This window comes from Balaenoptera borealis (genome assembly GCF_965194805.1).
Source record: "Balaenoptera borealis genome assembly, chromosome: 1".
Classification (NCBI taxonomy): Eukaryota; Metazoa; Chordata; class Mammalia; order Artiodactyla; family Balaenopteridae; genus Balaenoptera; species Balaenoptera borealis.
Window position 1 is genome coordinate 162,305,121 of NC_138860.1, and position 24,899 is coordinate 162,330,019.

At 47.5% G+C, this 24,899-nt stretch overlaps 1 protein-coding gene across 15 annotated transcripts in view; it reads right to left on the bottom strand.

The window, feature by feature from the left end:
- Positions 1-24,899, bottom strand: part of MACF1 (microtubule actin crosslinking factor 1) — a 346,247-nt gene that overhangs the window by 59,293 nt on the left and 262,055 nt on the right. For 14 of the 15 annotated variants that reach the window (XM_082387379.1, XM_082387380.1, XM_082387378.1 and 11 more), the window contains one exon: positions 22,931-24,402. In XM_082387379.1, the coding sequence (XP_082243505.1) occupies positions 22,931-24,402 (1,472 nt within the window). Of the gene's footprint in view, positions 1-1,553; positions 7,703-22,930; positions 24,403-24,899 lie in introns of those variants that run through there. The other variant, XM_082387381.1, reaches the window with a different exon arrangement.

The following is a 24,899-nucleotide window of genomic DNA, read 5'->3' on the forward strand; positions in this document are numbered from 1 at the left end:
GCAATGGGGTGAACCCATCTTTCTTGCAGCATCCATGGATATTCAGGAGATTAATATTCATCCACTCGCAACAGGGAAGGCATACTACGAAGAAGGCACTGTTTTGGGTCCCGGGGATGGTGTAAAATCAAAACCACCTCCTCACTCAGTAACCCCTGACTGTATTTGACTAAACTTCTAACTCCTTCACTCCTTACCAGCGACCAAATGACGACAGGACAGTGAACTGTAGAAAGCTGCCACTCTCAAAATCCTTTGACTAAGAATGCTCAAGGATAGGAAACCTGGGAAAAGGGTTCACAACACATTCTGTTTTCTAACATCAGGAGTCTCAAAATCCTGGAGCTAAGAGAGACCCAGGAGGACATCAGCCCAATTCTTATTTTATGGATTAAGAAACAAGAGGTCCAGGAAAGGAAAAGTGACTGCTTCAGGATACAAAGTTTGACAAGAGGACTAAAATGCCTCTTTTTCATAAATATTACTGTGCCTTATTAGGCTTTTAAAAACACACATTTGTATTAAAAAACTGTTATTCACACATCTATATATGGCTTTCCCCCAATCCGCCTTGGTGAATTCTTCCAACTAACCAACATATCTATTTGAAAGGGAAAGGGGGTGGGGGTGCTTCCCTGGTGGCTCAGTGGTTAAGAATCCGCCTGGCAAGGCAGGAGACATAAGCCCTGGTCCGGGAAGATCCCACATGCCGTGGAGCAACTAAGCCGCTGCGCCACAGCTACTGAGCCTGCGCTCTAGAGCCCGCGAACCACAACTACTGAGCCCATGTGCCACAACTACTGAAGCCCGTGCGCCTAGAGCCCGTGCTCCACAACAAGAGAAGCCACCACAATGAAGAGTAGCCCCCGCTCGCTGCAACTAGAGAAAGCCCGTGAGCAGCAACAAAGACCCAACGGCAGCCATAAATAAATAAATAAATAAATAAATAAATAAGGGAAAGGGGGGAGCATATTGATAGTAATTGAAATCTTCTATGTTTGATGCATTGAATGGATTATCTCATTTTATCCTCACAACCCTCACAGGGTTCTTCTGCCTTAACAAATGAAGAAACTGGAGCCTCAGGACATTTAACTGTCTCAGAGTGGTTAAAAAGTACTCCAGGTCTCACTCCAAAGTCCACATTCTAGCTTCTACCTGACTGCTGACATCACCGATGAATAAGCAGCCTCTTGATTTAGGGAAGAACATGCTTATTGTAAAATTCAAAAGCAGAATCACCCTTTCCTGTTAATAATCTTTTTCAAAATGTAAGCCAAAAACTGTTTACATCCCTGTTTTCTTTGGGTTTTGCTTATGTACGAATTAAAAACAATGAGAGAGTCTGAATTATAAAGTTTTTCAGCAGATAAAAAACACATTTTCCCCATAAACTCAATAAAAAGACCAAAAAAGACCAGAAAAGCCCAGACACCCCAAAGAGAACCAAAGAAAGAACAATCTGTGCCCTTTCTAATCACCACCAAGTCAGAGAACTTGCAAATCTCACTTTACTCTCCAGATCCTTCCCCAACAATATGAGCAACAATTACCTCATTTGAATTTAATCCATCAACTGCAGCCAGAGGCACTTTCCCATGCAGCACTGTGCCAGTCACCTCTTTCATTCCAAATGCTGGGGAATCAAGGTCCTCCTTGATCCACATTCCAGCAGGGGAAGCCTCCTCTAGAACAGGACTTCCTTCTTCTAAGACAGGCACTGAGTCAGTATGGGCAGTATCTCCCTGGAAGGGTACGCCAGCAGGGAACACTTCCTCCAGAGCAGGCACTGCAGCAGCCGGGGCGGCAGGCTCCTCTGCGGTGGGCACTGCAGCAGCTAGGGCTGCAAACTCCCCTGGGGTGGGCACTGCAGCAGCTGGGGCGACAGGCTCCCCTGGGGTGGGCACTGCAGCAGCTGGGGCGACAGGCTCCCCTGGGGTGGGCACTGCAGCAGCTAGGGCTGCAAACTCCCCTGGGGTGGACACTGCAGCAGCTAGGGCTGCAAACTCCCCTGGGGTGGGCACTGCAGCAGCTGGGTTGACAGGCTCCTCTGGGGTGGGCACTGCAGCAGCTGGGGCTGCAAACTCCCCTGGGGTGGGCACTGCAGCAGCTGGGTCGACAGGCTCCCCTGGGGTGGGCACTGCAGCAGCTGGGGCGGCAGGCTCCCCTGGGGTGGGCACTGCAGCAGCTGGGGCGGCAGGCTCCCCTGGGGTGGGCACTGCAGCAGCTGGGGCGGCAGGCTCCCGTGGGGTGGGCACTGCAACAGCTGGGGCTGCAGGCTCCCCTGGGGTGGGCACTGCAGCAGCTGGGGCGGCAGGCTCCCCTGGGGTGGGCACTGCAGCAGCTGGGGCGGCAGGCTCCCGTGGGGTGGGCACTGCAACAGCTGGGGCTGCAGGCTCCCCTGGGGTGGGCACTGCAGCAGCTGGGGCGGCAGGCTCCCCTGGGGTGGGCACTGCAGCAGCTGGGGCTGCAGGCTCCCCTGGGGTGGGCACTGCAGCAGCTGGGGCGGCAGGCTCCCCTGGGGTGGGCACTGCAGCAGCTGGGGCTGCAGGCTCCCCTGGGGTGAGCACTGCAGCAGCTGGGGCTGCAGGCTCCTCTGGGGTGGGCACCACAGTAGTGGGAGGTGCAGGCTCCTCTCGAGTGGGCACTGCAGCAGCTGGGGCGGCAGGCTCCTCTGGGGTGGGCACTGCAGCAGCTGGGGCTGCAGGCTCCTCTGGGGTGGCCACTGCAGCAGCTATGGCTGCAAACTCCCCTGGGGTGGGCACTGCAGCAGCTGGGGCTGCAGGCTCCCCTGGGGTGGGCACTGCAGCAGCTGGGGCGGCAGGCTCCCGTGGGGTGGGCACTGCAACAGCTGGGGCTGCAGGCTCCCCTGGGGTGGGCACTGCAGCAGCTGGGGCGGCAGGCTCCCCTGGGGTGGGCACTGCAGCAGCTGGGGCGGCAGGCTCCCCTGGGGTGGGCACTGCAGCAGCTGGGGCGGCAGGCTCCCCTGGGGTGGGCACTGCAGCAGCTGGGGCTGCAGGCTCCCCTGGGGTGGGCACTGCAGCAGCTGGGGCTGCAGGCTCCCCTGGGGTGAGCACTGCAGCAGCTGGGGCTGCAGGCTCCTCTGGGGTGGGCACCACAGTAGTGGGAGGTGCAGGCTCCTCTCGAGTGGGCACTGCAGCAGCTGGGGCGGCAGGCTCCTCTGGGGTGGGCACTGCAGCAGCTGGGGCTGCAGGCTCCTCTGGGGTGGCCACTGCAGCAGCTATGGCTGCAAACTCCCCTGGGGTGGGCACCGCAGCAGCTGGGGCTGCAGGCTCCCCTGGGGTGGGCACTGCAGCAGCTGGGGCTGCAGGCTCCTCTGGGGTGGGCACCACAGTAGTGGGAGCTGCAAGTTCCCCTGTGGTGGGCACTGCAGCAGCTGGGGCAGCAGGCTCCTCTGGGGTGGGCACTGCAGCAGCGGGTGCGGCAGGCTCCTCTGGGGTGGGCACTGCAGTAGTGGGGGCTACAGGCTCCTCTGGGGTGGGCACTGCAGCAGTGGGAGCTGCAGGCTCCTCTCGAGTGGGCACTGCAGCAGCGGGTGCAGCAGGCTCCTCTGGGGTGGGCACTGCAGTAGTGGGGGCTACAGGCTCCTCTGGGGTGGGCACTGCAGTAGTGGGGGCTACAGGCTCCTCTCGGGTGGACACTGCAGCAGCTGGGGCAGTCCCCTCCAGGGAGGATTCTGCAACAGCTAGTACATCCTCCTCTGTGATGGCCACTGGAGCAGGTGGAGCAGTCCCCTCAGGAGGAGGCACTGCAGCAGCTGGGGCAGCAGCCCTCTCTGTGGCTGACACTGCAGCAGCTGGGACATGTGCCTCCATGGTGGCCACTGGAACAACAGGTACATCCTCCTCTGGGAAGGGCACTGTAAGAGCTGCTACAGCAGTTCCCTCTGGGGCAGGCACTGCAGCATCTAGGGCATCTTCTTCTACAGTGGGCACTGCAGCAGTTGGGTCAGGCTTTTGTGGGATGGGTATCCATTCCTCCAAAATTGGTTCCGTATTACTAGCCTTGGTAACTTGTTCCTCCAGAAGGATATTTAGCAATGCATCTGAATCTCTCATTTCTGTTTCCCCTCCCTCCAATGAGGCCACATTCAGCTTGGGCTTTATGTCATTCACAGCTTCCACTCCATCTCTGCTATGTCCCAGTCCTCCAACCTGCAGGTGCAGACTCAGGATCTCTGACTCTGGGGACTTCCTCTGGAGATCCTGGGAGACCCACTCTGGGAGGTCTCTAGGAAGATGTGCTGGGGCTCGGTCCTCCAGCCTGGCATCATAACCCAGTGCCTGTGCTTCACCATCCTCATCACAAGCTCCTTCCACGGACAACAATTCACAAAGGTCCACATCTCCCAAGGAAGTCAGACTGTTATTTCCTTGATTAATAGCTCCTTTCTCACCTTCCCAATGAATCTCATCTGTTAGTAAATGTGAATCATATGGTAACGCCTCTACTTCAGATCCTGAGGTAACATCTATTAGTTCACAGCTAACAGCAGAACTGAGAGGGACTCTCTCCACACACTCCTCGGCATCCCCCTCAACTTCACTACAGTCCAGCTGGGACAAACTGCCATTTTCTTTGGCCAGCTTGGCTTCAAAGCCTGATACATTTTCTTCATGAGAAGCCCTGTGATCAGAGTTGGACAATCCTCCTGGGTCTGGCTTTCCTGGTGACTCCAGATCAGCCGGGTGTCTAAAGTTAAATTCCCCTGCAGTCTCGGGGCTAAAAGGCACTTTTTCACCCTCCTCCTCACTAACAGTGGAAGCGTCCCTCACGGTATCAGAGTAGGCAGTAAGTTGCAAAGTATTAGGCACCTGAGAAGAATCCAGGGCATTAAAATAGTCACAATCCAACCCAGGATCAGAGTCCTTTGCTCTTACATTTAAAAGGCCTACATGCTCCTTTTCTAAGGCAGCCCCTGGAAAATGACTAATTACAAGTGAATTTTCTGCATCCTGGGATGGGGCCAGCCCTTCAGAAGAGGCTTGAGTCTCCAGCTCAACTAAAGGAGTTACTCCTTCTTCACATAAACACTCCTTTTCAAGTTCAAGAAACATCTGCACTGAATCTGTGTCAGAGAGCTGCTCTGAACTGGCAGGACCAACAGTGCATTCTAAATCTGAAACAAGACCCTCTAGCCCCTGAGCAGTTCTGTTTCTCAGTTCTCCTACAGCACTCTCACCTGTTAGAACACAACTGTAATCAAGAGATGCATCCTTGAGAACAGACGCCAAAAGGTTCTTAGCTGGCTGTGGGTCATCAGAGCAACAGATCTGACCAAGAGCTAGGGGGTCAAAAGTCCCCAAGACAGCAGCTGAGCAGTCGGCTCCTTCCTCCACCACTGCTACAGTGTTTGCTTGCTCTCTTTCTTTGAAAACATCTGCCAGGCTGTTCTTTTCCTCATCTGCCATTAGAAAAGTCTTTCCTCTCTCTGACAGTTTCTCTTCCTCCCACTCCTCCTCAGCCTCCATCATGATCCATCGCTCATCCTCCTCAAACTTTAGCTCAGACTCTGTTTTCTCTCTCAGGCTGGGGGTTATGAGAATATGCAACTCTGGATCCAACAGCTCTTCACTCAGGCAAGGGGAGAGAGGTGGCATTTCTACAGTGCAACCTGTGTCCTGAAGGGGGTGCTGCTTCTCGCCAAAGCCTCCCTTAGCCAAACTTTTCATGGCTCTGGGCCAGGTTGCACTTGAGAATATGTGTTCCTGCGTTACATCTGTGTTACCACTTGCTGCTGCAGCTTCTGACTCCAGAGGCTGGAATTCACGTGGAGAGAGCTCACTGTGCTGCTGAAATCTGAAGTCCTGGCAATCTCCATCTAAGTTTTTCACATCCTGCCCTTCTGGAATACCTATGGATTTGGACACATGTTCCAGAGTTACAGACTCTGACTGAGGTTCCCTGTGGTCCAAATGACCAGAACTTTCTGTTAATGCAGAACTGGATTCCTTCTTCTCTTGCAAGCAAGGATTTGAAGCACCAGCTTCGGACACCTCACTGAGAGAAGCTTCCATCCTTTCTGCAAATTCTGGGAAATTCGGTGGCATGAAGGACTTCCATGATCTCCTGTTAACATTGTCTTTGCGTTCTGCATTTGGCCGCCTTCTGGGTGGCACAGGTGCTGACTTCTGCACATCACTGCTTAGCTTTAGTGCATCAAATATTAGTCTCTCATCCAACTTTTTGCCTTCTGGTGCTCTGGATTCAAAAACATTAGCTGCTGCTCCTAATGTACCATTGCTGGATATACTACTTCCTTCTATCTTTTCCATGGTGCTTTTTGAAGTCTGATTAAGCTTTGACCCCTGGTCAATTTGTTCATTTATCCTCATTGTATCATATATAGATCGCTGCGGAACATAGCAATCCTCTATATAGCCATCCTCTTCCTCTCCTTTCCCCAGGCAGATGGGGTTCTGCCTTAAACAGTCTGGCCTGCTGAGTGGCTTACCCATATTTTTCAAACAAGATGAACCATCAACCTTTAAAAAGTTTCTCACGGGTTCCCCCAAAATGCATTCTGCATAAGTTAAAAATCCTTTTACATGTTCGTAACCTCAAACCACCAATTGGAACTTCCCTCCAGAAAGGCCTGGAAGTCCCACTTTGAAACCATTCTGAGAGACGCTCTAAGAAGAACAGCTTTTTCCTCACCGGTTAGCAGCCTCATAGTTGCAGGCAGATAAATGGTATAATGTATTCAACAAACAAAATAATTCCTTCTATGGCTTTTTTGTTTTTTTAAGAGCACTGCTCTTTCCAATTCAGTCAGTTAAAAATCATCTGATATTGACAAGTCTTATTCAATATCTAGTTCCACTCACTTCTCACCCAAGCAGAGTTGGAAGCAGAGGATTTATATCGATTGTGTCCTTTAATAACAATGGCACAGCCCCTCTGGTCTTCAAGTATGGCCCAAGCTCCTAGGAATTCCTTTCATTTTATCCTCAGTTCCAGCCCTGGAGAGTCCAGCTGGTCTGAATTAGCCATTCGTCCTCCCTAGTTCGGGTGTTTGCATTTGAACTGGGCTGGTCGGCGGATATTCCTGCAACTTTAAACACAGGAAGTCCTTCATTCGCGGCCAGCTTGGGGCTTCCTGTCTCCAAAACATCATGGCATTGTTGTGGCTCCCAGAACAGCCCTGCGCCGTGGCCGCCAAACAAGGCGAGTGGAGCCCGGCGCCGGGCCTTTCAGAGGCCGGCAGGCTGCAGCGGCGGCCGAGGGTCACTCGGAAGGGCTCGCTCAGCGCTGCTCCCCCGCGCCGTGCCGCGCGCCCCGAGGGCCAGGGTTGCCTCACCGCAGGCTGGCAGGTGGCTCCCGGCCGCGCCGGCCTCCGGTCCCGCGCTCAGGAAGTTAGTTTGTCCCTCCGGCAGATGAGTCCCGCGTGCTGTGGGCGCCGCCTCCCGTCCCCGGCCCGCAGCCGCCGCGCCGCGGGCTGCATGTCAAGCAGCCGCCTCTATTCTCCGCCGCCGCCGGCCCCGCCGTCCTCCCCGCCCGCAGCTGTCACGGTCCCGGCATGCAAACTTCTGGCTGGGAACAAAAGGCTCCGCTCGGCCCGAGCGGGGGCGAGCCCTCCTCCCTCGCGCCGCGCGGCCCGCTCGCCCGCCGCTCGCTGGAAGTGCTCGGCTGGCGGGCGGCTCTCCTCCCCTTCCCCGCGCCGCCCCGCCCGGGCAGCCCCGCTGGACGCCGGGGAGCGCGACGCGGACAGCTAGGGGAGGAGGGCAGGGGCGGAGCCGCGGCGGGGAGCTGCCCGAGCGGGAAGGAGGGGGCGGCGGAGGCGATTGGAAGCCGAGGCACCGAAGGAGGGGCTTCTGCGCGGCTCCTGGCGAGGGAGCCCGGCGCCGGCCGCTCGGCTCACAGGCCCACGCCCACCGCGCCCCGCCGGGCCGGAGGGAGAGCCCCGCCCCCCGAGAGGGCGAGGGGCGGGGAGCGACACCCGCGTGAGTCTCGGCCGCGCCGCGCAAATCCCTTGACAAAGGAAAGCCCCGCCCTCCTGCCGCGGGCCGGGCCCCCGCTGCCCCCGCCGCCCCCGCCGCCCCTGCCGCGTACCAACCCGCCGGGCTCCTAGCCCAAGGGCGAGCGAACCCAGAAGGGGCGCTCCCGCCGCCCCCCAGCCAGCCGGCTCTGGCGAGGGCCACTCTGGGCCCCATCTGCCGGCAGGGTAGCGATGCCGCCCGCATCGCTCCCGGATTCGGCTCTGCCACCAAAGGGGTGTCCCTAGTCCCTCCAATGTCACCTTTAGCGCGCCTCTGCCGGGCCCAAGAACACTCCAGCCTTAAACCTGGCACTTAAATTCGGACCAAGTTATTGGATAAACTCCAGCACCTTCTCTCGTCGGCTCCTCACGTACGTCAGGTCTTGTTCCATTCCCCCACCAGGATTTCTTTGCCCACAGATGTGAATGGTGTTGAGGACTAGGGAATTGGGGGGCTGCGCGACGGTGGAGATGCTGGCAGCAGTGCCCCACGCCCAAATACCTGGGCTCGTTTATTGCTGGGCACATCCAAGGAAACCTGAGCTCCTTGGGGCCAGCTGAAAAGCATGGGTATTTCAAGTCTCAAGATGGAAAATACTAGAGAAAAGTGGCCCACAATCCCGTCCACAGCTTTCTGGCTTTTAGAAAAGACATCTAGCACTTCCCTGGTGGCGCAGTAGTTAAGAATCTGCCCGCCAATGCAGGGGACACGGGTTCGAGCCCTCGTCCGGAAAGATCCCACATGCCGCGGAGCAACTAAGCCCGTGCGCCACAACTACTGAGCCTGCGCTCTAGAGCCCGCAAGCCACAACCCCGCGAGCCACAACTACTGATGCCCATCCGCCTAGAGCCCGTGCTCCACAACAAGAGAAGCCACTGCAATGAGAAGCCCACACACCACAACGAAGAGTAGTCCCTGCTCTCCACAACTAGAGAAAGCCTGTGCGCAGCAACGAAGACCCAAAGCCGCCAAAAATAAATAAATAAATTTATAAAAAGAAAAGAAAAGCCATCTAGTCACCTGGTGACTGTTAAAGTACAAAGGGCAACCCACGAAACTGTCCACCAGAGGCAGCTGCATATCTGAAGGGATGTAATATGCTGCTCCCTTTGTGATGGTCATTTTCTGATTTTATGAAGGAAAAAAAGTCTATTAAAATCACTGAATTGACCAAGTGGTCAATACAGGTAGTAAAACTTATGGAAAAGTTATTTCTGTCCTTTACACAGAGAGTAAGTGAAGCCAATAGTTGGTGTATGGAGATCTGGCAATGATAAGCTGAGCCTTAGGCTTACTTGAGCCAGAGAGGTCCTTGGCAAAAATGAAGTGTCAGCTGAAGCCTGTGATCAGAATTAAGCAACCAAAAGACTGGCAAAATGTCTTACACTTCATTTCTCACTTTGAAGCTGATCAATTTCTGCCCACTCAAATCCAGAAGACTCTATCTGTAACTGAAAGGGAGGATGTGCAGACTAGATTGTGTCTTGACAGCCTTTCTAACTTGAATATTCTTTAGTTCTAAAACTGTTAAAGGAGCTGCCCCAGAATCCTGAGTCCTCCTGGTCCTATACTGCAAGACACTAGAAAACTGTCCTCTGAGGAACAAACAGCAGAAAGAACCAAGAATGCTTGACCTAGAGAAGGTTCCAAGCAATATGATGAAGTATCTAAAGGGCTGGGAAGTGGGAGGAAGGAAGCTTGTTCTGGATGTCTACTGAAGCTGGCACACTAAGATCCAAGGGCAGATGTCAAACCAACAAAGAGCTTTCTCACAGCTATTCAAAGAATAGGGTGTCCCCTAAAGGGATGACTTTTCTGACCCTGGAGGTGTCTGAGCAGAAATTGGCAGAGATTTGGGGAACGAGATTTACAATTCCTCTAACAGTTTGTTCAAGATGAATTTTAAGGTCCCTTCAAACTCTAACACAATGTGACTGGAAGGCTTGATAAGCTTACAGATCTGATACTTTATGTTTCAGGGAATCTGGGTTTTAATTTTCCTTTAATTATTAAGTACAACTGGAAAAACCCAGGGAAGGCAAGATCAATTTCACTAGCAAATCTCCCTGGCCAAATACACTCACTTATGTGTTGAGATATCATAACAGACTGTTTAGTGTGCCAGGGGCCCTCTGGTTGGAAGAATCTGAGGAATTCTGGCTCTGGACTAAGGGTGGGTGGTTATTCTATTATGAAGAATGATACTGATGTGGAATCACAAACTTCATGGCCAGAAATTCCTTTCCTGTTTCCTCACCAAGGCAGGTGCCAGTCAATTCAGTCTTTTCTTAATCCCTCCCCACACCTATCTACCTTATTCTCACCACTCTCGCCAATGCTCCATATTATAATACAAATAAATAAGTGGAGCATTTTAGCAACTATGAAGTTCAGATTCAAATTACTTATCAGCTTAAGTCACACTCTCTGACTAGTGTATTAGGAGACCATTACAGATAAATCTCCCCAAAATTCAAACACAGCCCAAAATTCAAACACAGCCTTGTGGAAAGGATTACATAAAGTTGGCCAATTATCCCCCCTCCCCTGCAAAAAGTACTTCGCTCCTTGTGTAAAATCATCAGTTTGTGTTTAGAAGGAAAGGAGGCACAAAGTCTCTTTCCTCCATGTCTTATTTTTTTTTTAATCTGTTCATGAGTTTCTCCTTAGTTTTGGTATGTGGAACTCTGCCAATAGCCATCTCAGTGACTGAAATAAATACCTGATACAGCTTTCAACTTCTTGTTACCCTGACAGCTCCAACAAAAAAAAGCATCTGTTCATTTCACATGCTGTGTGTAAACTTTTAAAAAGAGAAGTACAGGGAGCATTCCCCCATTCCTATAACACAAATATCTGTGCTGATGCCAAATTTCAAATTAGTTTCCAATTAGTTGATTACAGAGTTCAAAGAATTCTCTACTCATTTCAAAATTCCTAAGAACAGAATTGGTGTCAGATTTTCCTTTGGTGAACTTGGAAGAAAGAACAATCCTGGCCCTTCCTGCTATCTCCTAATTAAAACAGCAAGGTGGAGTCTCCTCACACCCTAACACAGCTCCCTTTCCAAGTTTTGGACTTGGCACTTTGCCTTTGTCTGCTCCAGACTTTTAAACCACCAGCCTCCTAGGAAAATCTGGAGACCCTAGATCCACACTTCCTCAGATTCTATACTGCCTTTTCATCCACCTCTCTCTCGGAGGATTAGTGCTGACTAGAGGAGGGGACAGAAGACTGGTTGGATCTTGCACATTTAAAATTTACAAAATGCCTTTCATCTTAGGATCTCTAGACTTTACAAGCGTTTATTTAGTGGCAAGTGGAAATTCCACAGTATTCGTCTGAACCTGTTGGGCATCAGTCACTACCATCCTTTTATTACATAAAGATGGCTACAGAGTGGCTCATTAAGCAATGCAGCATGATGTGAAGCTTGCTTTAAATGGGACACTAAGGATTTTGATGCTATTTGAGTTCTCGTGTATTTTTGAACTCATGAGAAAACTTTCCACACACTCTTCAGGAACTCTCATGACCTCTGTAAGCCCTTTCCTGCTTGTAGACTTTCCAAAAGACAGTGTATTAATCCCTCTTTAGCCACTCCCCAAGACAGTAGTGATGACAAAAGCAGAGGGCTTTGTAAGTGAGAAAAGGCCTAACAGAAGAGTGGGAGGAAGGAAAGCAGGGGATTACGGAGGGAATCACATTTACTCATTAGGATCTGGATATACAGAGACAGTAAAGAAAGGATTTCTAAGTGAAGGACTAGAGGCAGGAAACCTAAAGAGGTAGGGACCCTAAAGAAGCAAATTCAAGGTTATCGTGGTTTAAGTTATAGGACATATGCAAGGGAAAAATGAAAGATCAGAATGTTAAGTAGCCCAAGGCCAGTTCACCAAGGCCCTTGAATGCCAAGCATGAACTTTTGCTTTATTCAGAACACCATGACTACACCAAGACTTACTTATTTAACTTACCAGGGGGTCATGCGAGTTATTGAGTGGTGTGTGGAAAGTTTCCTAAGAATTTGAGCCTGGCTGCTCATTCAACTGCCGTTTAATATATATTATTGCATTAAAAAAATCCAAATCCTTAATTTACAAATGACGCTTGGGGTGCTAAACTTACTTTTCCAAAGAAACACAGCTATTAAACACCTAAGCTCTTAAGATTTGAGCCTAGGTCTGCTGATACTGCCCTGGTATCAATATGTATAGAACAGAGCGTAGTTGGGGAAGATGGAAGGTGGAACAATCAGCTAGGAGGGTTACACAGTTTAGGTAACAGGTAACAAAAGCCCGGACTCGTGAAAGTGAGGAAGGCGGCGGTAAAGAAATTGCAGAGGCAGATGATTTGGACTTTACAACTGATCCGATAGAAGGTAGAGGTTAGGGGGAAAAATAAATTTAAAATAAGGCTGTCATATTACTCTTGGATGACTGAGGGCACAGTAGTACTATAAAACAGCAGCAGAGAGGAAGAAAATACTGAAGGAGACAGCACATTCCATGTGGAGCATACTGAGTGTGAGGGACTCAAAGGCTACCCATGTGGAGGTGTCCAGAAAGACTGAAGTTCAGGGCAGAGATAGATACGTGGAAACCTTCTCTTGTAGAACAGTGAGGGGTTGGACATCCTGGGGCTGAGTGTGGAGAGAGGGGAGAAGAGGGCAGATGACGGGATTTCAGGCACCACATGTTGGGGAGGTAGAAAGACAAACCAAAACAGAAAGCAGACGAGCAGCCAGAGAAGAAAATGGAGAGGGCACAAGGTCAGGAAAGTAAATGGACAGGAGAGTTTTAAGAAAGAAGCTATGACGTTAAATGGTGCACAAGGAATGAGGAAGACAATGAGTTAGACAAGGCCACTAGCCTTGGCAACTAGGACGTCAGTGAGTACTTCCGAAAGAATGGTTTCAGTGCAGTGATGGGGGCTGGGTCAGACTGTAGGGGATTAAGGATAAGCAGTGGTGAGAAAGTAAGTATTGGTCCTCCCTTATTGCGACTCTTCTTTTGGCTTCCATGACACTGTGCTATACTGATGGTACCTTTCTAGCCAGTCCTTCTTTTGTGTCTTTGGGCTCCTCTTCCCGTCCTCTTAAGGCAAGTAATTCCACAAGGTGTAGCCCTGATTCTTTTCATTTGTTCAACAAATATTTATTGGGATCTACTATGTGCCCTAAACTATGCCAGACACTAAGGGAGAGAGTGATGAGCAAGACATGATCAGGAGCCTACGTTCTAGTAGAGGAGACAGATATTCATTTTAATTCAATTGCAATAAGTACTCTGAAGGAAAAGCAAACAGTGCTATGAGAGCATCTGTCAAGGGCCCTGATGTGGTCTGGAAGTTCAGGGGAGACATCCTTGAGAAAGTGACCATGTGGGCTTTCACTTAACACCAAGAGTAGCCTTTCCAATTCTAGGATGGCATGACTTCACAACTTTCACAAAGTAGCAACTTCACAAAGGTGCTTAGCTATTTCTATGAAACAGATCCCTGGGCTGAATCTCTAAGGAATCTTGCTGTAGGGGTCCTCTCTCCAATATTAGAAAAGGAGGTAAAATAAGTAATACAGAGTCAAGAGATTTTTGAAAACTCTTTCATTTTGTTACTAAAGCAATTCTTATCACTGATCACAAACAAACAAGTTAGGTTTGAATTTAAAGAATTAGACCCAAATCAGAGCTCTTCCTCTGGGAGTGAACTGCAAGATGAGAGAGATATTAAATGGTTTACTTGAATGGATGCAATGAATTCAAGCTGGAGAAGACCTAAGACAGGTTCAATTTCTTTGAATTCTTATCATCTTCTTCCCTTGCTCACAAATACACGTAACCAAATACTAGAAACATATATTTGCTGAAAGCTTTTCTGTAAAACATCTTGATCTGGTATATGTGCTTGGCAGAGAGATTAATTATATCTGTGTTTTTAAGCTGCTTCCTCTGAAATTAAGCTGATATTTTTTCCCCTCACATCTTAATGTTTTAATTAAAGATTGATTAATATTAAGAGGTGTCTCTCTCCAAAGATGCTGACTTGGTAGTTGCCATTGTATGGCAACAGAGGAAGGTAACATGGTCTATGCTATAAGCTAATTAGGCCAAGGACCCTGAGATCATTAAAGCTGATCTGCTAGGTAACTGAGTGTCTGGGGAAGTCACTGAGCTGGTAATGGCTTCTGGTTAATTCTGGTTAATGATTTGAAAATAATACTGATTTGTAGAGCACATAAGCCAAGGTCAAAATGGTCTCAGAGAAACTTGCTGGCTGTGGGATTCTGATATCAATGAATGAATAAATTAATTAATAACCATGTATATGTGTGTATGTGTACATACAGTATATTTAAAGCTGTGTTAAGGAGTCATGACCTAAACCTGCCTATGTATTGCTGGTATAGGGCTGGAAACGAGCTCTTCATTTGTTCCCCAGAAAAACTGCTCAGGAAGGCTCTTTGTCCATCCACCTGTTTCATTGCTGTCATCAAACTAATTTACTTTATCTTCATCATTTCCATTTTTTCAAGAAGAAAAAGAACTAATGTAATCTGGTGCTGGGTCTTAGATCAAATCTTCTGGGGAATGATCAAGCTGTAGGCACCAAGGGAATAACTTTTCTTATTAAAAAGATTTCATAATATTATAATTTGTGTGTCTGGATAAACTTCTTAAAAGAATATTATCATTTATTGAGCACTTAATATCTGCCTAGGGTTTTCATCTACATCACTTCATTTAATTCTCATAAAAACCCTAAAGGTAGGATTTACCACTGTTCACATTTTATAGTTGAAATAACTATACAGAGAGGTTAAGTAATTTCCCCCAAGGTCACTCAGCTAGTAAATGATAGAGCCAGAATTCAAAGTTGAATATTTCTGACTCAACCTCATATTCAATTTTTCTCACTACGCCAAGCTGAATGAAGTATGAAGATTCTTCTTGGTGTCAACTGGTTGAGTAAATGACAATGACTCTAATGTAATGGGTAAGTAACTACAAGACAGTATTTCAGAACCTGGCTTTCTTCAGGTGCATCTAAAGTAGTAAATTCCTTAGTTTTACTTTGTTCAGGCTAATACTGAAATGAAACTGTGTTCCTTTAACATATGCTAACTAGTAGAGAAGGAAGGGAGCCCAGAGGCAAGATGTAGAGGTGAGGAATCCAGGCTAGGATTAGAATTTCTCAGGACACACAAGGATTTACCTCAAGTGTTGCAGAACAGTCAGCATTTTGAATCCTACAGCTCACGTGGCGCATGAGAAATAAAGAGCATTCACTCAATCAGTCAAATATTCACTAATCTCCAACTATGCATATACCCATATGCTAACTACTTTGAGAGACACAAAAATGGATATATTAAGATGAGGGATGGGACAATGCATATAATCATTAAATGCCAAAATTAGGCAGTATATGATGAAGGCCAAATGAGTTACACATATTAAGTGATTTAAGAGAACGGGAGAAGTAGTGAGCTACCCTGGGGGGGAAGCGATCAAGAAGGTTTTGAGGAGATCAGGTATGAGTAGAAATCAAATAGGTAAAATGAATAAGGAGTGTTTGGGATAAGTGGATGGAGTGGATGGTCTATATAGGAAACAAGACTGGATAGACAGTAGGGATCAAAAATGTGCTTTCTAAGACTGGAGAAGCAAAAGAGTGGAGGCACAGATACAGACCAGTTTTGCAGGATGCCACCACTTAATCCATCAGATCGGATGGCTCCTGTATTGATCTGGGGGAAGGATAAGCACTCACAGAAAGAAGGGTGAATACAGACAGATGCTAAGGGAAAACCACCTTGGAGGCCCAAGTTTTAGAAGGCTACAACATAATTTATGTCTGTTTTTTCCGTGGGAACCATGTGCGTACACGCTAGCTGTCCAATCACACTAGTTCTCTGCATTCCTAACAGAGGATCTTTTGTTCCAAATGGCAAGGCTCAAAAGAGACAGAGTCTGATAAAATCACACTGAGGTCAGTACTCCCAGCTGGTGCAGGGCTGATGCCATTCCACAACACACCCTACAGGAAGCAGCTTGAGATACACAGCTGATTGATTTCCACAGCAGGAACCTTGTGGCAGGCAGGGTGGGGTGGGGACTGGTGGAGCATGGAGAGAATTCTTTAGCCACTGACTCAAATTAGTTCCCCAAGATCCTGACTTGATCCAACGGATCTGTACAAGTCGTTCTCAGAACCAACACTGTTTCTTAACTAAATTTTGAAAAAAGGGAGGAAAACCACGAAGCTTCCCCAGGCAATGGGACTATTTCATCAGTTAACTCTTACTTGTTATGGAATCTGAAAAGGGCAAAATATCAAAACCCCCTACATTTCTAGAAGTGGGCTGAATAACCCTTTATTGTAAGGGGCTATCCTGTGTATCATAGGAAATTTAGCAGCACCCACTAGATGCCAGTAGCAACCTCCCCAGTTGTGACAGTAAAAAATGTCTCTAGACATTGTCAAATGTCCTCCAAGGACCAAAACTGCTCCTCCCACCCCCATTGAGGGCCACTGGTCAAGCACGAGTTTTGGTGCCAAACAGATCTTTCCAATCCCGGCTCTAACATTTATTTGCTCTGTGCTTGAACAAGTTACTTTAACATCTTCAAATCTCAGTTTTCTTACCTGCAACTGGGATTTTAAATGTCTGATTTACGGGGGGGTTAGGATCGGAGATAATTTAGACTTAGGTCTCTCTTACTGTTCTTACCACTATATCACCACCACTGCAATTCTTTGTGCCTGTTTCTCCTACTGCACTGTTAACTAGAGACTATCTGAGACCCCAGCTCTCACCACAAGGACTGGCCCAGAGCAAGTGCTCAATAAGGATGGACTGAAAGGAATACAGAGCCCCTTCCTCCTAACCCCCAAAAAGTGATCCACGGACCACCATCTTGCAGCACTTATTCTCATCCCTGGGTGGCCAAAGTTCTGAAAGGTCCACATTTCAAATCACAGTACTGGTGGTAGGAAAATAGCTTGTGAAGGCCCAGGGGATAAGTGTTATCCCATTAATCTTCCACAGTCACTAACAGAGACTGGTATTTGAAAAGCACTCGGTAGTGGCACTGGCAAAGTAATAAGGAAGGTGGGGAGGGAGTACATTCTCCCCATAGCTAGGTTTTTCCAACCAGGACAGCTGAGACTTGGGAAGAGTCTGTCTGGCAGGAGACAGCCTTTTGGTGCAGTAATGCTTTGGTGCAGTGACCTGACCTGACCTGACTCCCTGTGGGACTGATTTTATTCCTGGTAAACCAACCACCTCTAACAACAAAATGCCCTTAAAAGCAACTCATCGTACTTCCTAGAGAATCACCACTTATAGCTCGTGTGCCAGCCAGCTAGCTGCAAAGTGCCCAGGACTAGGCTAAGGCTGAGACCACTTAACATGCATTCTAGATACAGCGAGAAACAGCCCCGTTCTGCCAGTCTGTGCTTATCTCAATCATGTCCACTAATCAAAACTCAACAATAAACACAAGTTCTGCACAGGATAAATTCTAGTTTTTCTGGACACACATGTTTCACATGACGATCAATCTTGGTTGCAAATGATACATGCTGACACTACATGTGAAGAATTTCAGTAAACTCAAAGAGAAACTCCTCACTCCTTCCTTCTGGTTGAGGATATATTCGCTTTTGCTTTAAAATCTTCCCTTTGCTATCAAAATTTCCAGACGGATTTTTGTGAAATCCATCAACACTTTCTTGACGCCCTTCCATTTGATTTTACTACCTTCACTGAGGCGTGAGGCTCCTTCAAGATGATGTAATGGCAACAATCTTGGGATTTTGCTTGTGGTGCTGATATTTAAAATATTAATGGCAAAACTTTAAAATGGGGCTGGAAAAAGTTCAACATGAAGCAAACTTAAGGGTATTAAAGGCTCCTTCACCTTCTCCCCACCCAGCTGCTACGGTGTGGGTGGAGAGGATTATTACAGAGCATTGGAATTCTTGTGGGGGGGGAGGGAGGTGCAGAGGGGGATGGTCACATAAGGGTTATAAATATCAGCAGCGAACTGTGAGCTCCTGGGCTGAGAACAGACTGTAGTCTCCCCTTAAAGGCACAGAGCAAGGAAGCTCCCTCAAGTATTTCCACAAAGGAAGTTCCTCTTCTCCATAGAAATGCTCCATCAGCTGAACACCTGCATCAACCACTCTACGCAAAAGAAACCGCAGCTGCCAGGAAAAGTGACTGAGATTTTTAAACCAAACACAGATCAGCACCAGCAAAAATAAAGAATCCAGGGCCCAGCCTAAGGGTGTTGCTAACTACACAGTCATAATCAGATTACCAGAAGGTAGCTTGCCACGTCAATATTTATCTTAACGAGCACCTTTTCCAACTGAGTCCTAAATTTCCCACATACAGGTGGCAATTTTCTCCTATCTAGGGCAATGGTTCTCAACTGAGGGAAAATTTTTCTTTCCAGGGGACATCTGGCAATGTCTAGAGGCATTTTTGGCTGTCACACTGGGGAAAGGTTGCTACTGGCATCTAGTGGGCAAAGATCAGGGGTGCTGCTACTCAACATCCTACAATGCACCGGACAGCTGCCCCCAACAAAGAATCATCCAGCCCAAAATATCAGGAGTGCTCAAGTTGAGAAACCCTGTTCTAGGGCATTCGTTTTACTTCCTTGGACCCCAGTAGTTCCTATTGGAGTAGCCTTGTTTAAGGAAGAAGGAAAAAACCAAGGCAGGCCAAGGGTCAGCACAAGGCAGTGCAGGCAGGGGTGGTGAGGGTCTACTCATCTTATCTTGACTGCTGTAAAGCTGGAGATACCTAAACCTCCGCTGACAGACAGGTCACACCAAGTGTGATTTCCTTTCTCTCCAAAGGCAGGTAGATAATGCTAACCTCACTTGCTTTCTTCTCTGGTAAATCTAACTGGCAAAGACGCAGATGAGCTGATACTGCCTTTGTAATTATTTGAAAGTAAGGAGTGAATATCTATCATTGTGCAAATTGGCAGTCTCTCAGCTCCATGGCAGGCCCTGTCCTCCAAGAGTTTTCACATGTGCTCACAGTGAAGCTTATGCTTGCGTTCCATGAGGCCCAAAAATCAGATGAACAGGTTTATGGGGCTTTCTTGTTCTGGCTTCATAGTAGGATAGAGGTCCCCAGACAGAAGCTGCAAGTGTATGCAGTCCCTGACCCTGGGCTCTACTCAGACTGAATCAGGACTGAGAACAGTCCTAAGAAAGCCTGCTGCCTTACCTGTAGCCCACCAAACCCCAAACCTCCACATGTCCTGACTGAGAGGCAGGTGTGGTTCCTGAGGGCGATGCAAGGGAGGGGCTGGTGTAAGACTCAGAATGATCTCAATTCTTGATTACAAAACCTACATAGGGAATTTCAAAATGAGGAAAGCTTCTTGTTATCCTCAGACTTATAGATTTCTTCTCCAAATCTGGAGTCTTTCTCTTCCCTTCCTAGGAAGGTCACCCTGGGGGAATTCTTTGACTTAAGTTTCAGTGAAATAAAGGTCCCTCCTTTCTTGTTAGACTCTAGTTATATATATATATATACAGTTCCTTTTCCTCACTAATCAGAGACTCTCTTGTTCAGGAAAACGGAATTTCCTGAAGAGATTAGCCAAAGTCTTTTCCTTCCAGTTTTCTGCAAACATGCTCAATATTCTCTTTCGTGATTTCTGGAATGGCTTCTTCCTTTCTACTTCCAACAGAGAGCAGAACCCAGTAAAGCGCCTAACTCAGGAGGTTTGAGGTTTTTGCCTGTTTAGTGGGAAAGGACTCTCTTCCATTCCCATCTGATAGGTCCTCACTGGCTGTCCAGATTCTATCAATTATTCAGAAGCAATCGAGGGAAAAGTCTTTCCTAGGAATAATGACTTTCAGTTTTTCACATTCATTTAAGAAGGAAATAACTTTTCCCAGAGGCTAACTGCCTTTCCTAGCATTTTTCAGCACTGTTGCACAGTCCCAAGTAAGCCTGGGGTTCTCCACAGACCTGACTCATTTGTCTATTCTGACCATCCCCAGTGGAGTCAGCTAGGTCAAAGCACAGCCCACGTTTCCGTCTCACAGATTCATACCCTCTTCTCTACAGCAGATTCTGTGCTGAGAGCGTGATCCCATCGTAAAAAGACAAGAGTTGAAAACTTAAAGCGAACACTGTTTTTTTAATACTTACCTTCATCTCTGTTTTTTCTTATTAAAAACAATTTGAATCTGAAAGCAGAGTCACACTGTATGCATCTGGTCTGCTGCTGGTGTGAGGGGAAGATTAATCTATCGCTGGACTACTCAGCACATTAACCCAGGAACTCAACGCTCAGATCATGAAAATGACTCAGTCCTCAGAATGGGTCCAAAAAGACCTTCCCTTGGCTCAGCCTCTAGGGAACTGTGAACTGACACACAGAGCTTTTCCCTTCTCATTGTTTTCACTTCCCATGAGCTCAGCGTGAGCTAAGCCAGTACTGTATTCCTCCCCTCCTGCCTGAAAACCTTTGCTGGGAAGAGGCAAAAACTCTTCCCAAAGCCCTTGACTTTACAAGGTGGACCTGTGGAACCAGGCTTCTGATTTGCACCCCCAGCTGGAGGAGGGTACACACGGGCACCCAACTTCACCACCCTCCTTCTCGCACTCATCTTCTCATCTTGCCTTGTCACCACCAGTTGCCTGCAGATAAACACACTGGCCCCAGCCGCCATATCCACAGTATTGGTGGTGGGAGGCTTCTTCTTAGAAAGCAGCAAAACAAGTCTGTTATCCCAAGCAACTAAGCAGCTACTGAACCCTGAGTGCTGCTGGGCTACATACTAGGATACAAATAAAATACGGGAATGTCCAATAATTTCTCAAAAGCTTTCAGCAGCGTCAAAATTCAGAATGCCTCTAGAAACCAAGGATTAAATGAAAAGGAAACAATCGCTTGTCCTCAAATCCAAACACTATATATGCCTGCCTGTGGATTCTTTTTTATATCCTAGGTCATATTTAATGCAATTTTAACAGGCTTGTTTAGTTTGTTTTCTAGCTCACTGAAGATCAGAAGGAAGGGACAGACTGCTCAAGGCAGACTCAGTGACAGCAGTGAAAAGTAACAGCAGTGAGAAATAATACCTGATATCAGGGTAATGGGGGAAAAGGCAGAAACTACATCCCCCCATGTATACATACACATACACATACATCCAACCCAACCAGTACAGCAATTAGAGGCCCTGAACAAGGACTTCAATACAGAACTCAAACTGCACGGTAATTTAAGAACATTTAGTACAAAGCAGCCTCACCATAGTAGAGAACAGTATAATCCGTTTAGTAATGTTAACCTGCACTCATAAAAACTTACACACAATATAATGTTTAGGAAATTAGGCAAATAAAAGTTAAAATAATTCCATATAAACCAGAATCTAGTTTGATAAAACTATTTTGGTGCCTCAAGGGATAAGCTTCAATTTTCTAAAAAACTCATTTAGTTGGTTAGACAGTTGATTCTAAGTAACCCAGATCCAAGTAAATCAGATAAATGAAGCATGCCTGTAGCAGAGCCTCTGCTTTTGAGGGGCTTACAGTGGAAGAGGGAAGAGAAGCCCACGTGGTGAAGCAGGAAAGGCCACCCAGCCACTGGATTAGGTGTGGGCGTTTCCCAGAGGATAACATGTGGGCTCATGGCTTTGAACCTTCTCTACCTACCCCTTCCTCCCCCGGTGCCTCAAGAATCCCAAATACGACGACTTGTGTTGCTCCACATTGCACTGTAAGGGGGTCTTCAGCCAATGCCTCACCTTAGTGTGCTAAACATCCCCCAAGCTAGAGGGCCCTTGTGAAACAGCCACCTTTCTGCATCTGGGTCCTGTCTACAAATTTGTGATCTTTTTCGGGACCACGTGGCTCTGACCTGGCGTCAACACCACCTTTCCATCCATGTTTTTAACAGAAAGAATCCTAACAGGCAGGGGCTCTGAGAGAACAAATTAACTCTGATGGCAGTGTTACTGTGTAAATAGGAACAATCACCACTGGTGATGGAAGTAAGGTATCCTTTCCAAATCTACCCCAGGCACCAAGAAGGAAAGAGCAAGCAAACAGGCCTCCAGCAGGGAAGCGAGGCGCTTTTAGGTAAGTCTTGGGGTGAAAGGCTCATGCAGTGAGAGCCAAGACCCAGCAGACAGCCCTGGGTTCCAAACCCAAACCTGGCAAATTTGCGCTTTTGAGTCAACTCCTCTCATCTTCCCGGTTGTTTTAATATAGACTCACAAAACCTCAGGACTGGAAATTCTGACTCAGGCAAAGAATCAAAATATTTTTGCAGTTAAGGCAGTGCTTCTCAAACTCTCATACGGGCAGAGAACTTGTGCTCTTTAGGAGTCTAAGGTGTAGTCTTAAGCACTACTTGCTACAAGTGGAAAATTTCTTTGAAGTGTCATGTTTCGTCTTAATAATTCATGAGAATTTTTCATTTTATCTCATAATACATCAATAATTTTCCCTCAAAATCTGTGAAAAAATCCACACTTTAGCAAGATGAGCCCATGTTTATCTTATGGATTCTCACACCTCGATACGAAAAACAGGGCCCTCAACAAACATTCACTACTGTTACAAAATTGGTTAATTTGAAATCTCAAGAAATCATAGGAGAAGATTCTTAGAGTAAGAAATAAGGTTTGGACATTTCTTTCCATACCCTTAATTGGTTATAAACATTAAAATAAATTACAATAGAAAAATGTTTAAACCAGTTGCCCAGAAGTCCAAGAGACTGTCTAGTCTCCAAACTGTGTGCTATGGTGGTGATGGAAGTGAGAATAATGAAACCAGGGACAGAAGTTAAGATGTGTACTCAATCGGTCTCCAAGTTACAAGAAAAGAAATACACATATTAGACAGAAAAAGATTAAAAACCAAGGGTAAGACTTACTTTAAAATCTGCTAATTGTTGGTTGATGACATCCACCTCGGTCCCCACTACCCACTGGAGCGCCTCTCCCTCCTCTGCCGCTGTGGTCATGTCACTGAGTGCTTTCAGCTTCCGATAGAAGTCCTCGACCCGGCCCAGGGTCAGCTCCAGCTGCTCCTGCCGAGCTTTACTCCTCTCCATCAGTTTGCCACACTGTTTGCTCAGGGCTTCTAGCTCCCTCTTGAGTCCTAACAAGTCCAGAGTCCCTTCTTCCTCCAGCATTTGTCGGCACTCTGCTTCAGAGGCTTCTATGTCTAACTTGAGGGCTTGGATTTTGTTAAGGAACAGCCGTACATCCTCGATCTGGGACTGGAGGCTATCAGTGTCTCTGCCGATAGCACCCATGCCATCGAGCTCATCGTCCAGGTCTGCCAGCTGAGAAAACATTTCTCGGACTCGGCAGTGAAACTGGCCAATGCCCTCCAGCTTGTTTTCCATTGCCATGCAACCACTGTTCACTCTTTGCTTCACTTCTAGGAACTCCTGCTGGGTGACCTCAGCTTGACGCAGAAGTTGGGAAGCATCAGATCCGTCCGGGGCATCTTCTACCAGGCCCCGAGTGAAGTTCCTCAGATAGTCCACCTGTGGCTCCAGGGTCTGCAGCACTTCCTGTTGGGCTCTTAGCTTCTCCAGGTTCTTGTTGCTGCAGGCTTGAGAGCCAAGAGCATCAAAGATCTCAAGTTGGTGTTTGGCCCCTTCAACTTTCTTTTCAATATTCTTAAAGCTTTCCTGGAACTCCTTGAGCCTCTGAGTCATTTCTTCAAGGGACCCTGTTTTGGCCTGTAGCTCTTCTGTAATGGAATCCATGTTCTGGTTGATCCCAGCCTTCTCATCCCGGATATCATCCTCATCCGTTTCTGAAGAGTTGATCAGAATGTCAGCAGCACTGTTCAGGATTTCTAGCAGGGAGCGGCGCTTTTCCACCTCACTCAGCATAGCCTTTGATCTCAGGAGGTTGGACTCCAGCTGCACTGGATCCAGAGTGACCTGCAAGTCAGACACCTTGACCTTACAATCTTCTATCCATGGCACGAGATCTTCCACGTGCCACTGATATTTCTGAGCTTTCTGCAGACAGTCCTTGAGCCTGGACTGTCTGTCTGCAGTTTTTTTACTAAGCTCTTCCCAATGGCTTTTGAGCTCAAAGAGCTGGTTTTGTAAAGTTTTCTTCTCTTCTCCAGGAGGTACAGAAAGAAGCAGAGATTCTCCTTCTGCCACAATCACCTCATAGGAACCACTGTGTTGGTTAAGGTTCTTCTGAAACTCTTCATTCTCCTGTAGCTGAGACTGCAGCCGCTCTAATTTTGCAGAAATTGGGCGGTTTTTTGCTTGCTGGCTTTGTTTGTCATCCAACCAGGTTCTCAGCTCATCAAACATCTGCTGGAACTGCTGGGTGCTGGCAAGAGCTGCCTGGAGTCTGTTCATGCGATCGGCTGAAACGAGAAAATCAAATTTAAATCGTCAAGTCTGAACATGGCATTTAAAATGTTTGCTGAGAGCACACGGTCTAATCTTAGGAAAAGGAGGAAACTAATGCTAACTGAGGGTCTACCATAAAGGAAGCACATAGCTAGGCTCTTTCATATACTATATCCTATTTAACCCTCATATCAACCTTGTAAGGTGATCTGAGTAACAGAAGTAAACTTTTAACTTCTAAGCTGGTAAAAAGCCATAAATGTTTCTAGAAAAAGAGGCAACAAATTAATGACAAATTTTTTCTTGTATAAGGCCATCCTAAAAAGTCTAGAACATGTTCTAATTTTGTATATATGGTATATGTGTGTGTGCGTACACATACAGTATGAAGAAAATAAGTGAGTATCAGTGAAATTATGTGTGTAACTCCACCTATAAGTACCTCTACGAATCTCTACCTGCTGGCTAGACTTATATTAGTGTTCTTATCTCTTAGATTATGGTGTGTAAA